General features: G+C 48.5%; 1 protein-coding gene across 2 annotated transcripts in view; it reads right to left on the reverse strand.

Moving 5' to 3' along the window:
* LOC145351146 (mitogen-activated protein kinase kinase kinase 21-like) overlaps nucleotides 1–13,309 on the reverse strand; it is a 96,546-nt gene extending 83,237 nt beyond the window's left edge. The window contains exon 1 of one of the 2 annotated variants that reach the window (XM_080200815.1): nucleotides 12,428–13,309. In XM_080200815.1, coding sequence (XP_080056941.1) covers nucleotides 12,428–13,235 — 808 coding nt within the window. In that variant the 5' untranslated portion in view covers nucleotides 13,236–13,309. The remainder of the gene's footprint in view (nucleotides 1–12,427) is intronic. The other variant, XM_080200814.1, reaches the window with a different exon arrangement.
* Nucleotides 13,310–16,370: the final 3,061 nt, after the last annotated feature.

Raw genomic sequence — 16,370 nt, forward strand, 5'->3', positions numbered from 1 at the left:
TCATTCAATAGGCAACATCACAAATCCAAACAGAAGTTAAACGAAGAGAGAAGAAACAAGAGAGAGACGGCTGAGTAAATAGCTTCCTAGGCTTGCCCTCCTTGCTGTGTGTATTTTAAAGACAGACAAAGTATAAATTTAAAGAAAGAAATCCCTACTCCACTCTTAAATTCCCTATTCTCTCAAGAAAGTCTCACAACACCAGGTTAAAGTCCAATAGGTTTATTTGGAATCGCGAGCTTTCGGAGCACTGCCCCTTCCTCATCAGGTGAGCGGCCACTCCAAAAGCTCATGATTCCTAACAAATCTGTTGGATTTTAACCTAGCATCGTGAAACTTCTTATTGTGCCAAACCCAGTCCAACGCTGGCATCTCTACATCATGGCTACCATATTCTGCCAACCCATTCGATGACATAAGAACATAAGAAATAGGAGCAGAAGTAGGCCATCTAGCCCTTCGAGCCTGCCCCGCCATTCAATAAGATCATGGCTGATCTGTCGCTGCTCAGTTCCACTTTCCCGCTTTCTCCCCATAACCCTTAATCCCCTCTCTTATCAAAAACCCATCAACCCGCGTCTTAAAAATATTTAGCGAGGCAGCCTCCACCACTTCAACGGGCAGAGAATTCCAGAGATTCACCACCCTTTGAGTGAAGAAGTTCCTCCTCAACTCCGTTCTAAACCGCCCCCCTTTTATCTTGAGGCTGTGCCCCCTAGTCCTACTGTCTTTTTTGAGCGGGAAGAGTCTCTCCACCTCTATCCTATCCATCCCATTCATCATCTTATATGTCTCAATGAGATCTCCCCTCATTCTTCTAAACTCTAACAAGTACAAGCCTAGTTTATTCAGCCTCTCCTCATAGCTCAACCCCCTCAACTCCGGTATCAGCCTAGTAAACCTGCTCTGCACTCCCTCCAAGGCCAAAATATCTTTGCGCAGGTGCGGCGCCCAAAACTGCACACAGTACTCCAGCTGCGGCCTCACCAATGCCCTATACAGCTGCAGCAAGACCTCCCTACTTTTATATTCAATCCCCCTCGCTATGAAGGCCAGCATCCCATTCGCCTTCCTGACCACCTGCTGCACCTGCAAGCTGGGTTTTTGCGACTCATGCACAAGGACCCCGAGGTCCCTCTGCACCGTTGCCCGCTGCAGTTTTTCGCCCCGTAAGTAATAGTCCTTCCTACCATTCTTCCTACCAAAGTGGACCACCTCACACTTGCCAACATTAAATTCCATTTGCCATTTCCTGGCCCATTTGCCCAGCCTATCTAGATCCTTCTGCAGACTCTCCACACCCTCCGCACAATTTGCCGTTCCCCCAATCTTGGTGTCATCAGCAAATTTCGACACCCTACACTCGGTTCCCTCCTCCAGTGGACTGGGTGCTATCCTAATGTGTTTGATTCCATTGGAAAGCATGAGATCTGAAACTCTGTGAATAAAGGAAATGCCATTGTCAGAGACCAAGACTTTAGGTATCATATGCATGCAGAAACATTGCTGTAGCTTTTCAATGGCAGCATGGGAACCAACGCAATATATCTCCAACCATCTGAAATATGAATCAACCATAATTAAGAACATAGAGCCCAAAAAAGGCCTTGCAAAGTCTACAGGCACTTGCACCTACAGGCCACTTTGATGGATGTAGGGAGGCTGGGGGAGGGACAGTTTTTGATGCTCTTGGCACAACTCACACTGTCTGACCAAGTCAGTAATGTCTGCGTCATTGCCGGCCCACCATACATGTGTCCTGGCTAGCATTTTTATCTCTGAAATCCCAGGGTAGCTGTGGTGTAAATTCATAAGAATCAGACTCACCTTGGCAAGGGACAACTATGCGGGAACTTCAGAGGACGTTGTCATCCTCAGCATTGAGTGGGTCTTTCTTTGTCCAGTAGTGTTTCATTTAACCTGAGGGCTCTCCTCTAAACCTCCCATGTAATATTGTATTTTTGATTGAGATAATACTGGGTTGTGTGTGTGTGGTGCTGGATTTTCCTCTCAGATACCGGTAAGGTGTCCACAAAACTGCAGTTCATCACAGCTTCTTTGTCAGCAAGTAGCTGGTGTCAATGCATCAGTGTTAGCTATCAGGGTCCTGGGGTGGTGCTCTACGGAGCATTCACAAGCTCCCAATAACAAGACCCAATGCTGTATCCAGGCACACGCAATATAAGGGTGGGGGGGTACTCCCTTATCTTCTTTAAAAAGTTGCAGCAATGGTTTATGCTCAGTTACAATGAAGACGCATTTACTACAAACATTTGACTAGATTTTTTTTTGAAACAAAGTCAAACGCTAACCCCTCTTTCCTAACCTGGGAATACCTCTCCTCAGCCTCCAAGAGGATGCTAGATGCAGGCACAAAAGGCTTTTCAGTTCCATCTAGTGATGTGCCAGTACCATTCCAACCGTGTACAGAGAGTCATCAAAACAGACCAATAAATTAGAGGACTAAATTGCTGTTTAACACTGTTGAAAGCATCCTGCTGTGGCATCCCCAAGACCTCCTTCACGGCCCTCACCTTGTCCTCCATCAGATGAAAGTCCTTGCCATCTCCAGATAGCCCAACTCTAGCTTGGAAGACAGTTTTCCCTTTTCAGGCACACCCCGAACGTGGGAAATTGCCATTAAACCTCTTCCAGATTCGCTAGATGTTCACATTCCAAAATTTCTGCGACTAAGACATCATCCAGGTACACCGTTACCTGAGGTAAACCTTGGAGCATGTTCTCCATGACCCACTGAAAAATGGCTCATGCAGACAAGACTCAAAGAGCAGGAGAGTGTACTTGTATAGGCCTTTGTGCTTATTAATTGTCACTTTTGGGAAGGCTTGTCCAATTCAAGTTGGAGACACACATGGCTCAAGTTCAACTTCAGGAATGTTTGACCTCCAGTTAACCTGGGGTACCACAGGTATCTATCAAACTTAGAAACCCTATCGATAACAAGCTTATGGTCTCCAAGAAGTCGGATCGAATTAGCCGGTTTAAGGACAGAAACAACAGGTGCAGCCCAATCCGCAAACTGCACAGGATTTATTATGCCCAACTTTTCCAGGAGTTCTGGTTCCGACACTACTTTAGAACACTTAGGTGTTGGGGGTTGACATAGATCTTAACCTTGGCTCCCCTTATTTTCTCAACTTTTTCTTGAGAGACTCTGGGGTACTTGTCGGTGCAGACTCAATGGGCCAAAGGGCTTTATCTGCGCTGTACAACTCCTTAACTTTCTACAATCCCACTGCACCAAGCCTGAAGATCTCCAGCTAGTTCAGCCAATCTCCCTCCATAAGGCTAGGTCCTTATCCCTGTACAATGATGAGTGGAAATCGAGTTGATTGCAGTCAAATCACTAGGATTGCAATCATGCCCCTTATTTGAGCCTCCCCCGTGTAGGTGGCCTACCTGCCCTGCGTTTTTTCTAAGTTCAGGAGCTGAATACCACCTTGGAGACAATCGTATGTCTGCTCCTCAATAACGGAAACTACAGCCCATATATCCACTTCCTTTTTTAATGGGTGGTCATTTACTAATAACTCCACCATTATGGGAACAACCTTTGCCGTGAAGCTGTGGCTGAACTGCATTGTCCCTGTTTCTGGTTGTGAGCCTAGCTGAAAGGTACAGCCTGCTAATTGCCTTGGCCTATTTTTTCAAAATAGAATGCATTTTGACTGTCCCTATATCTGAGCCTCAGTTACGGTCTTCTGCAGCATCTGCAATCTCGCATCTACAACCTTCTGGAATACGGTCATTCGGGGTTTGAAGGCTGGCCCTGCCCTTCCTTGACTGCCTAGTGATGAGACTCAGGCTCCACTGATGGAAGGGATCCTGGGATAGGTCAAGCTTTTGACAACAGTGAAGGTCAGGGTCCCCCATGCAGGATCACTTTTTGCTCCTTGGCCCCTCAATAATGTTGGCCCAAAGGAGTAACACATGCACTGAGTACTGGGCCCAGTCTTCCATACTTGCATCCTAGGCTTCAAGTTTACCAAAAAGAGGCACCTTTCTTACCTGAGGGTTTCTTGTCTGGACAGTAAAGATGATCTGGCGGGAAGATAAAAAGCTCGCTTTACTCCTTGTCACTAAAGTAACAATCTTACTGAGGCCAGTCTTCCGTCATCAATCACCCTGTATTTCCAGTGTGTTCGAGGCACCTTTCAGCGGCTACAGAGTGCAGGTCAGTCCCAAGTCTCTTGGCTGCTGGTTTGAGGGGACCACTTGGTTTTAAACCACCGCCCCCCACACTGCTCCTGCACTACTGGATGAGCTTCCACTCACCAAACAAGGGAGCTTGTATTCCACGAGGCCTCCGGGGAGATCTACCGACAATTCCCCCACGGCCTTTAGAACAATTGTTAACTGGGATTCAGACTCCACACTAACAACTCATTCCCAATAACTGCACCTTCCTTTCTACCTGTTGAAAAACGGCATCCTCAGACCATCGTGTGAACCACATCACATTACTCAGCTTGGCACTGCTTTGAACTGCCCAGACTTTATTTGGAAACTATAACAGATATTTTTAAAAATAAATCTATAAACCACTTGGCATTGTGAATCCATGTGAACCACCTCACCCCACCAGTTAAATTACAACCTATTATTCACCCTCATTCATAATTCTATACGCACAATTTAGAATGTAATTAAATGGGACACAATGTACTATGACTTCTAGACACAATAAATATTCCTTGAATTGCATCAAGGCTGAAAGAATTTCTTTGTACATTTCTGGTCACGATCAGCAGCAACATTCAACATGTTCACTGGACCATGCCATTGGACTATTCCAAAGACCTTCCAAATCCAATCAACAAACAGTTCCACAGATACTTTCAAAAAGCACTCTGAGCCCATAACACTAGTACACGTGTTCTATTTTATAGGTACGTATATTCCGCATGTGTTCCCTCTTATACGCATTGAAATCTGAAATAAAAATTAAATGCTGGAAAAACTCAGCTGGCCTGGCAGCATCTGTGGAGAGAGAAACAGAGTTAACACCTCAAATCCAATGCAATCCCCCTTCAAAACATTCCCCCCAACTTTTCACTGACTCTTCAGTCTGATGCCATCACTGAGTAGCACCTTTAAATGGAATATTTCACCTTTCCTGTAATAGCTCCCAACTGGCTAATTAAATAACCTCCGTTTTTACTGTTCATGGCTGTTTCAGTACAAGGTCAGACACCCCAAACATTTATAAGTATTTCACCACTATCTGCCTTCCTCCTTCCTAAAGTTCAATGTTGTTACCAACTTGCCCCATTTAGAAATATTTGACAGGAGTCACGGAATTAGATCAATGGCAAACAAGTGACAAAATAATGCAACGGAAATATCAAGATCCCAGAAACAAAGTTGCAGCAGTGGGAAGTAATGCGCCACGGCACAGATACACACAAAGAAAAAGGTGAAATAATCTTCAACATACATAAAGCAGTCTAACAAGTTGCATTTGTATAATGCCTTTAACGTAGTAAAAGGTGGGAGTGAAATCCTGAGCTGAAGGAAATATTAGAAAAGGTGACCAAAAGCTTTATTTATTAGTCACTGCAATAAAGTTACTATGAAAATCTCCTAATCGCCACACTCCAGTGCCTGTTTGGTTACAGTTAGGGAGAATTGAGCACAGCCAATCCACGTAACTAGATTGTGGGAGGAAACTCACGCAGACTCAGGGAGAACATGCAGATTCCGCACAGATAGTAACCCAGAGAGGTTTGGTTAAAGATGCAAGTTTTAAAGTGTAGACAGAGTCAATGGATGGGAGTAGTTTATTTGGTCTTGGACAGAACAGGCCCCTGGCTTTGCATGAGGCCGCAGTCTATGGTCAGCTGAAGGCAAGGCCGCCAGTGGGTAAGGGCCTGAGTTGCAGAAACACAAGCCTCTCACTCAGTATTAAAGATTACTGCAGGAAGGGACAAGGCCACCGAGGGGTGTCATTATAATAAGAATTTTCAAAATTGAAGCAATTGGGCACAGGAAGTCAATCACGCACAGGGCGATGGGTGAATAGGGCTCGCTGAGTAAAACAGCAGTAGCAGGGTATTAGATTAGTTCAAATTCTTGGATGGTGGAAAATGGGAGGCTAATCAGGAGAGTAACGAAATATTTGTGGTAATAAGAGTCTGGATGAGCAACATATGGCTGGGGCAGTGGAGTAAACTATCCTAGAGATGATAGAGGACTCGAAGTTTCAGTCTTTCTAGCTGTAATTGGAGGAAACATTGTTCCACACAAGAGTTGATGTGGGACCAGACTTACCGAGATACACAGACAATCGATGCAGACACAAACAACAAAGAATGCACAAGCACGTCATTGAAAATTAACAGGTCAGAGTAACTAAGGTACAAAAATCAATAAGTGAAAGGACCCATCAGACTAAAGGGTAGGAAGGATAACCCTGGTAACTATAGGCCAGCGAGTTTGACGTCAGTGGCAGGCAAGTTGATGGAGAAGATTCTTAGGGATAGGATGTACGAGCACTTAGAGCGTTGCGATCTGATTAGGGATACACAGCATGGCTTTGTTAAGGGGAAGTCTTGCCATACGAATCTGGTAGAATTTTTTTGAGGTGGTGACAAAAACGGTCGACAAAGGACAAGCCGTTGACGTTGTCTTTATGAATTTCAGTAAGGCGTTTGACAAAGTCCATCATGGTAGATTGGTTGAAAAGATAAAGACTCATGGAATTCAAGGCCAAGTATCTAGATGGATTGATAACTGGCTTGGTAAGGAGACAGAGTAGTAGTGGAAGGGTCCTTTTCTTGCTGGAGGTCTGTCACTAGTGGTGTGCCACAGGGCTCAGTACTGGGACCTCTTCTTTTTGTAATATACATAAATGACTTGGAAGAGGGAGTAAGTGGTACGATCAGCAAATTTGCAGATGACACTAAGATGGCTGGATTGGCAGGCAGTGAGGAGCAGTGTCTGGCAATACAACGGGATACAAATAGGCTGGTATATTGGGCAGATACATCGCAAATGGAGTTTAACCCTGATAAATGTGAGGTGATACATTTTGGCCGAAATAATGTAGGGGGGAGTTATATGATAAAGGGTAGACCTATAAAGAGTATAGAAATGCAGCAGGACCTGGGGGGTGCAAGTGCACCAGTCTTTGAAGGTGGCAGTACAAGTGGAGAAGGTTGTGAAGAAAGCTTATGGTATGTTAGCCTTTATAAGAACATAAGTAGGAGCAGGAGTAGGCCATTTAGCCCTTCGAGGCTGCCCCGCCATTCAATAAGATCATGGCTGATCTGAAGTGGCTCAGTTCCACTTTCCCGCTTTCTCCCCATAACCCTTAATTCCCTTGCCTACCAAAAACCTATCTACCTGTGGCTTAAATATATTTAGCGAGGTAGCCTCCACCACTTCAACAGGCAGAGAATTCCAGAGATTCACCACCCTTTGAGTGAAGAAGTTTCTCCTCAACTCCCATCTAAACTGCACCCCCCCCCCCCCTTATCTTGAGACTGTGCCCTCTAGTCCTGCTATCCTTTCTAAGCAGGAAGAATCTCTCCACCTCTACCCTATCCATCCCCTTCATTATCTTATACATCTCTATAAGATCCCCCCTCAACCTTCTAAACTCCAAACAGTACAGGCCCAGTCTATTTAGTCTCTCTTCATAGTCCAACCCCCTCATCTCCAGTATCAGCCTAGTGAACCTCCTCTGCACTCCCTCCAAGGCCAAAATATCCTTGCCCAAGTGTGGCAACCAAAACTGCACACAGTACTCCAGCTGCGGCCTCACCAGTGCCCTGTACAGTTGCAGCAAGACCTCCCTGCTTTTATATTCTATCCCCCTCGCTATAAAGACCAGCATCCCATTCGCCTTCTTGATCACCTGCTGCACCTACAGACTGGGTTTTTGCGACTCATGCACAAGGACCCCCAGGTCCCTCTGCACCGTAGCATGCTGCAGCTTTTCGCCGTTTAAATAGTAATCCCTCCTACTATTATTCCTACCAAAGTGGATAACCTCACACTTGCTAACATTGTACTCCATCTGCCAGGTCCTCGCCCATTCGCTCAGCCTATCTAGATCCCTCTGCAGACTTCCCACACCCTCCGCACAATTTGCTTTATAGGAAGGGGTATAGAGTATAAGAGCTGGAGTCTAATGTTGCAGTTGTATAGAACGTTGGTTAGGCCGCATTTGGAGTACTGCGTCCAGTTCTGGTCGCCTTACTACCGGAAAGACGTGGAGACCCTGGACAGAGTTCAGAGGAGGTTTACCAGGATGCTACCTGGTATGGAAGGACTGCGTTATGAGGAAAGATTGAGCAAATTGGGGCTGTTTTCTCTTGAAAGAAGGCAGCTGAGGGGAGATCTAGTAGAGGTGTATAAGATTACGAAGGGTATAGATAGAGTAAACAGTGGTAAGCTTTTTCCTATGTTAGAAACGCACATTACGAGGGGCCACGGGCTTAGGGTGAGGGGGGCGAGGTATAACACGGATGTTAGAGGAAGGTTTTTCACAGAGGGTAGTGGGGGTATGGAATGCTCTGCCAAGCAAGGTGGTGGAGGCAGGCACACATGCTGGAGTTGTTTAAGAGTTACTTAGACAGGCACATGAGTGGGTTGGAGATGGAGCGATATAGGAGATTGTTTTAAATAAGGTTCAGTAGCCTTCGGGCGTCCCTGGTAACGTATAAGGATGTGAATGATACTAATGTTTTTCTCTTTTAATTCACAGGTGCTTCGGTCCACCTTGTTGTCCAATGAGGGACATACACGCAATGGGTTGTACGAGGGCTGCTCTTGGTTGTTTCGAGAATAGCCTAGTACTTCATGTCGTTAGTGTATGCTTAAACTGGACCAGATGCTGGGCAACACGACTGCTCAGTGACTATCACTGTTTGCTGTGCAGACACATGGATTTGGGCAAGTGTCTGTGGGAGTTTGCACATTCTCCCCACGCTTGCGTGGGTTTTCTCCGGGTGCTCCGGTTTCCTCCCACACCCCAAAGATGTGCTATTAGGCTGACTGGTGAAATAAATTGTCCCTAAATTAGTTTTGCCGTAACTATATGGAACATATAGAATGCCATAAGCATAGATAAGGGTCATGGGTGGAGGGGGGACTCGTAATGTTAAAATGGCGGCACGGGCTCATTAGGCCAAAGGGCCTATTTCCCAGGTTGTTTTGTTCTTTGTAATACTTAAAGCCATCCCAAGTTACCATAAAAATAACTCATCCATTTTTCAAACTACAGCAGCAACAATCCTCAGCCAAAAGTGCCAAGTGGATGATCCATCTTGGTCTCCTCCCAAGACTCCCAGAAATACAGAAGTCAGTCTTCATCCAATTCGATTCACTCCACATGATGTCAAAAAAACGGCCGAAGGCTATGGGCTTTGACAATATTGCAGCAAAAGTACCGAGGACCTGTGCTCCAGAACTAGCTGAGCCATTAGCAAAACTGTGCAGCCACAGCACTGGCATCTGGCCGGCAATATGGAAAATTGCCCATGTACGTCCTGTGTACAAAAGGCAGGATAAATCTAACCCAGCCAATTACCATCCCAGCAGTCTACTCTCAAAGTGATGGAAGGATCATCCGCAGTGCTCAGGTGACACTTACTCAGAAACAACCTGCTCATTCACACTCTCAAGTGCTGCCAGGGCAACATAGTTCCCAGCCTCATCACACCTCATTATCACAGTACTTTAATGATCTAGACAGTAACGTGAGGTATGATCAGTAAGTTTGCAGATTATGTGAATATTGGTGGTGTGGCAAATAGCAAGGGAAAGCCTTAGATTGCAGGGCAATATAAACTGGGCAGACAGACAGAAAGATGGCAAATACAATTTAACCCTGAAAATTGAGAGGTGATGCATTTTGGAAAATTCAAGGGAACATGAATGGTAGAGTGCTAGGAAGTACAGAGGAACCTTGGGGCACATGTCCATAATCCCTGAAGACAGCAGGACTGGTTGATAAGAAGGCCATTATTAACTGAATATAAGAGCAAGGTGGTTATGATGGAGCTATATAAAACACTCATTAGGCCACATCTGGAATGTTGTGCCCAGTTCCTGCCACCACACTACAGAAAGGATGTGATTAAATTAGAATGGGTGCAGAGTAGATTCACCAAGATGTTGCCTGGGCTTGAGCATTTTCAGCTATGAAGAGAGGCTGGACAGGCTGGGATTGTTGTATACAACAGAGGGGACGCTCGCTCACCGAGGTATACAAAATTATAAAGGGATATAGAGCAGGTCAGCAGAGGCTGGGAGTTTTGTGAAGAGTAACCCACTTCCAGACTCCCCAAGCATGTCCGCCAAGGCACAAATCAGGAGTGCGATGGAATAGTCTCCACTTGTCTGGATGAATGTTGCCCCAACAACACTCAAGAAGCTGGACACACTGCAAGGCATCACAAGCTCAGTTGATTGGCACACCACCCATCAACTCCAATATCCACTCTCTCTGCAGCCAACGCACAATAGCAGCAGTGTATACCAACTGCAAGATTCATTGCAGACAATCAGGAAGGCAGCTTCCAAACCTGCAACCTCTATCTAGAAACACAAGGGCAGAAGATGCATGGGAACATTACCACCTGCAAGTTCTCCTCCAAGCACAGGCCGTCAGGACTTGGAACGGTACTCCATTCCTTCACCGTTGCTGGGTAAAAATCCTGGAACTCCTTCCCTAATAGCACTGAGAATGTAGCTAGATGCACAGACTGCAGTAGTTCAAGAAGGTAGCTCGCCACACTCAAGAGAAATAAAACTGCTGGCCTAGCCAGCGATGCCCATATCCCAGATTAAATAAATAAATTTGATCTACTTCAAATAATTTACGCAAATCCAACCCATCTATAATATGCCTCAAACTCTGACCATTTTTACTACTGTAGGAAAATGCTATAAACACGACAGAGAGCAAGTGATAATATGATTGCATTCTACTCCAGTCACAACTGAAAATGTTACGAAGTCTTTTGAAAATCAGATAGGGCATCATTTGGGTAGACAGACAGATGTTTCCACTTGTGGCAGCATCCAAAAGCAGAAGCACAAGTAGAAGCTTTAAAACTAATACATCCAAAACAAACTCAGGAGAAAATTCTTTATCTAGAGAAGTGGTGAGAATGTCATTGCCAGAGGAGGAGGCAATTGACATTGTTAAATGAAGTGAAATATAGATAAATGAGGGAGAAAGGAATACTTAGAACAGTACAGCACAGGAACAGGTCCTTGGAAGAATATTTTGACTGAGTTAGGCTAACATGGGTGTAAAGCGGCTCATGTGGAGTGTAAACATTGGTATATACAGACACGCCATCCATCAATAACACTAAACAACTTTGACGTTGTTCACCCTGCATACAATATTGTTCTCATTGAGCAACTCATTTATAACATAGCCTAAAGCTCCAATCCAATTAGTATTATGTACGCTGACCCACACAAAATGTATATGGCTCTAACTCATCCTATCTTGCTCCTTCTTCTATCAACACAGTTCCGGCAGCCCCCTAGTCTTTTGTAGCTCAAACTCACCCCGAGTTCTGACATATTACCATGTGCACGGCAATGATCCCGCGACACAGTCATGACTATACCCAAACACACAACAGGCACAACCAAGGCCCCTGCCCAATACACAGCTGGCATAACCAAGTGCCCTCCCTACAGTGTATACACAGCCAAGAATGCCCTGTGTACATAATCCAGGAGAACCCTCCCTCTCTTCTCCCCATGTACACAATCCAGGAGAGATCCCCCCTGTCGCTGTGTACAAATTTCAAGAGACCCCCCCCTTCCCCCCGTGTACACAATCCAGAAGACCCCCCCCTTCCCCCCGTGTACACAATCCAGGAGACCACCCCCCTTCCCCCCGTGTACACAATCCAGGAGACCCCCCCCCTTCCCCCCGTGTACACAATCCAGGAGACCCCCCCCCCCTTCCCCCGTGTACACAATCCAGGAGACCCCCCCCTTCCCCCGTGTACACAATCCAGGAGACCCCCCCCTTCCCCCGTGTACACAATCCAGGAGACCCCCCCCCCTTCCCCCCGTGTACACAATCCAGGAGACCCCCCCCCCTTCCCCCCGTGTACACAATCCAGGAGACCCCCCCCCCTTCCCCCGTGTACACAATCCAGGAGACCCCCCCCTTCCCCCGTGTACACAATCCAGGAGACCCCCCCCTTCCCCCGTGTACACAATCCAGGAGGACGCCCCCCCCCCCCCCGCCCGGTATAGGCAATTCAGGAGATTTCTGTGTACACAGCCTCCCTCTTCATGTGCACATAATCTGTAACCCCCCTCCGCCACTTACTGTGCACACAATCCAGGAGATCCCTGTGTACATAGCCCCCTCCTCTCTCTCTCTAGTTAAAGCTATCTCTCTCCCTCCCTCATGGGTACTCACTGTTGCTGGATTTCAGGTCCCGGTGGATGATCGGCACGATGGCCTCGGCGTGCAGGTAGCACATCCCGCGGGCGATCTGCACGGCCCAGTTGACGAGGGTGCGGGGCGGGATGCGGCGGCCGGCCAGGGCCCGGTTGAGGGGCCCGCCCTGGGCGTACTCCATGACCAGGCAGAGGTTGGGCTCCTGCAGGCAGACGCCGCGCAGGGCGATGATGTTGCGGTGCCGGAGCATGGCGAAGAGGCGGGCCTCCCGCCGGGCGCTCTCGGCCGTGGCGCCCGCCTCCTCGTCGGGGTCCCGGCGGGCCGCCTTGACGGCCACGGGCTGCCCCCGCCAGGTGCCGCGGTACACCTTGCCGAAGCCGCCCACGCCGATGATCTCCTGCAGGCTCAGCTGGCTGAAGTCGATCTCGGTGGCGGCGGCGGCTACGGCGGCCTGGGCCTCCCGGCCGGCCTGTCCCGGCAGCTCGGCCGCCTGAGGCCGCCCCCGGCCCCGCGCCGCCGGCCGGCTCACGTAGTTGGCGGGGAAGATGCCGACCCGCTCGCCGATCTTGCCCGTCCACCAGCCCTCGTCGCCCGACACCTTGGCGTCCGTGGACAGCACCTCCAGCACATCGCCGCGCCGCAGGCTCAGCTCGTCCTCGGCGCTCGCCTCGTAGTCGAACACCGCCGTCCAGAAGGAACCGGCCCCGGGGCCCAGGCCCAAGTCCCGGCCGCCACCGCCGTCAACTCCCACATCGGGGCTGAATAAGGCCTCCAGCGGCTCCATAGCAACCGCCGCCCCGCTGCCGCCGCCTCCAGTCGCGCTCATGGGCCCAGTCCCAGCGGCGCAGCAGAGGCGGCGGCTCCCTCCTCCTCCACCTCCTGCCTGCCCGCCGCCGCCCACTCCGCCAGCCGCTCCGGCTCCATGGACTCGGCGCTCCGTCCCCGGCCTCACTCAGCTGCTCTCCCCGCCCGCTCGCGCGGGGTCACTCCCGGTCACCGGCCCGCCCCGCCCCCTCACTGCCTTTGGTCAGCATCAGCCACGCCCCCTTCCTGCCATTGGTCAATATCAGCTCCACCCCCTCGGTGCCATTGGTCAGCGTCAACCCCGTCCCATCGCTGTCAACCGGCTACTACCAACCCCGCCCCCCTCAGTGCCATTGGTCAGTGTTAGTTCGAACCCTCGAAACCATTGGTTAGCGCCAGCCCCGCCCCTCCCGAGGACACTATTCATTGGCCAGCGCCGCCCTGCACCCCTCTCTTCTTCGTGACACTGCTCATTGGACATCTTAAACCCCGCCCCCTCTCAGCCTCTTCCCCAGGACAATGCTCATTGGGCAGCGTCAGCCCCGCCCCTGCCCCGGACACTGGCGATTGGCCAGGTGTAGCCCCGCCCCTTGCCCACTGCACTGCCAATTGGGCCAGCTACGACCCGCCCCCTTCGCAAGGACACTGCCATTGGCCAATGCTGGACGTGTGTGTGTGTGTGTGTGTGTGTGTGTGTGTCTTTGTGTCCCCGGGGGCGGGGGGGGTAGAGGATGGGTGTGTTTCGGGGCGGGGCTAGAGGTGTGGGGGGGGGGCTGACAGTGTGTGCGTGTGTGGAGGAGGGGCTGGCATTGTTTGGGGGCGGGGCTCTGTGTGTGTGTGTGTGTGGGCGGGGCTGGGAGTGTTTAGGGGAAAGGTTGGGTGTGCGTGGAGGAGGGGCTGGGTGTGTGTGTGGGGGACTGGGAATGTGGGGGAAGGGTGGGGGTGTGGGGGGAGGCGCTGGGAGTGTCAGGGAGGTGTGTGGGGGTGGGGCTAGGGTGTGTGGGGGTGGGGCTAGGGTGTGGGGGGGAGGGGCTGGGGTTTGGGGGAGGGGCTGGGGTTGTGAGGGAATGTGGGGAAGGGGCTGGGAGTGAGGAGGGAGGGGCTGGGATTGTGAGGGAATGCGGGGAAGGGGCTGGGAATGTGGGGAAGGGGCTGGGAGTGTTTGCAGGAGGGGCTGGGGTCTGTGCGGGAGGAGCTGGGAGGGTGACGGAGGGGCTGGGAGTGTAGATATTGGGTTGTGATTGTGGGAGTGGAGGGATGTGCTGGGGCAGCGTGATGTGGGTATGCCGGCGTTGGACTGGGGTAAACACAGTAAAAAGTCTGACAACACCTCGTCTCAGGTAACTCTCCATTCACCTGATGAAGGGACAACCCCAAAAGCTTGTGAGTTTACTATCAAATAAATCGGTTGGACTTAAACCTGGTGTTGTCAGACTTTTTCCTGGGGCAGCAGCCAGGAGCTTAGGCTAGGGCCTTACTTTGTCCAGCATGAGTTATTAACCGGTCAGATCTGTCACTCCCTCCAGAAAGATTTGCATTTACATAACACCATGTGCAACTACTGGACATCCCAAAACTCTCTAGAGCCAATGAAGTATTTTTCAACTTCTGAACTGTGGCTGACACGTCTCCCCACTGGTAATGTCATTAGCTCCATCCAATTCACAAACAATCCTTGCCCTGGGTAGGGTTTGACCCACAAATCTGCCTTACGCGAAAAGCACCATTTTTCCAGGCATTAAACAATGACAACATCTCACAGACAACAGGTTTGTACAGCACATTTCACACACCACAGTTAAGAAAGCCCATCAAAGCCTCTACTTTCTCAGGAGGCCAAGGAAATTTGGCATGTCTGCTATGACTCTCACCAACTTTTACAGATGCACCATAGAAAACATTCTTTCTGGTTGTAATACAGCTTGGTATGGCTCCTGCTCTGCCCAAGACCGCAAGAAACTACATAGGGTCATGAATGAAGCCCGGTTCATCAGGCAAACCAGCCTCCCATCCATTGACTCTGTCTATACTTCCCGCTGCCTCAGAAAGTAGCCAGCATAATTAAGAACCCCACGCACCCCGGACATTCTCTCTTCCACTTTCTTCTGTCCGGAAAAAGATACAAAATGAGAGCACGTGCTAACCGACTCAACAGCTTCTTCCCTGCTGCCAACAGGCCTACCCCATATTAAGTTGACCTTTCTCTACATCCTAGATATGACTGTAACACTACATTCTACACTGTCTCCTTCTCTGTGAATGGTATGCTTTGTCTGTATAGCGCGCAAGAAACAGTACTTTTCACTGTATACTAATACAGTGGCAATAATAAACTGCAAAAATAATAATATAAATAATACAATGTGGAAATAATAAATCAAATCAAATGGAATCAACAAGGTGGCTCAAAGCTCTTTATTGCCAATGAAATATTTTCATGTATATTCAACATTGTAATGTAGGAAGCATGGCAGTCAACCTGCAAGCTCCCATATAGCGACATGATAATGACCGTGAGATAAATACACTCTTCTCCAAAATAGCATCTTTGAATCTTTTACATCTACCTAAGAGGTGCAGATGAGGTCACAGTTTAATATTTCACCTAAAAGATGGCACCTCTAACAATGTGCTCACTCAGTATTGGAGTCTCAGTTAAGCATTTTGGGCTCCAGTCTGGAGTGAGATTTGAACCCACTGCGTAAACACTATAATATAATTGTTGACAGGTCAGTGTAAAATGTTGGGGTGAGCTAGTAGGGAAAACAAAATGATTCCCTTTTTTATCACTGGTTGATGTGGGGAATTTCTAACCAGTTAATAAGGTTTTTGGGCACTAGACATTAAGACACTGACACAGCTTCCAGCTAACAGATAAATGATTCTCAAGCGAATAGTTTACACACATTGCAGTAAGAGAATTAAACAAGTAATTATGACTTAATACAAATATGCTGATATTTTAAATGTATTTTAAATACTGTATGAATCATTGTTCACTTTAGCCAAAGGCATATTGCCACAAGGTGTGATGGTAAAGGTCAATAGTTCAGAACCAAAACCCTGGGAACTCTATAGTTAGCAAAATTCATAACAGAAAGTTTCTTATGCGGGATCATATATTGTAACTTCATAAATTGGCATATTCATTGTCCAG

Source organism: Carcharhinus amblyrhynchos, chromosome 12 (genome assembly GCF_965287045.1).
Source record: "Carcharhinus amblyrhynchos chromosome 12, sCarAmb.v2.hapA, whole genome shotgun sequence".
Taxonomy (NCBI): Eukaryota; Metazoa; Chordata; class Chondrichthyes; order Carcharhiniformes; family Carcharhinidae; genus Carcharhinus; species Carcharhinus amblyrhynchos.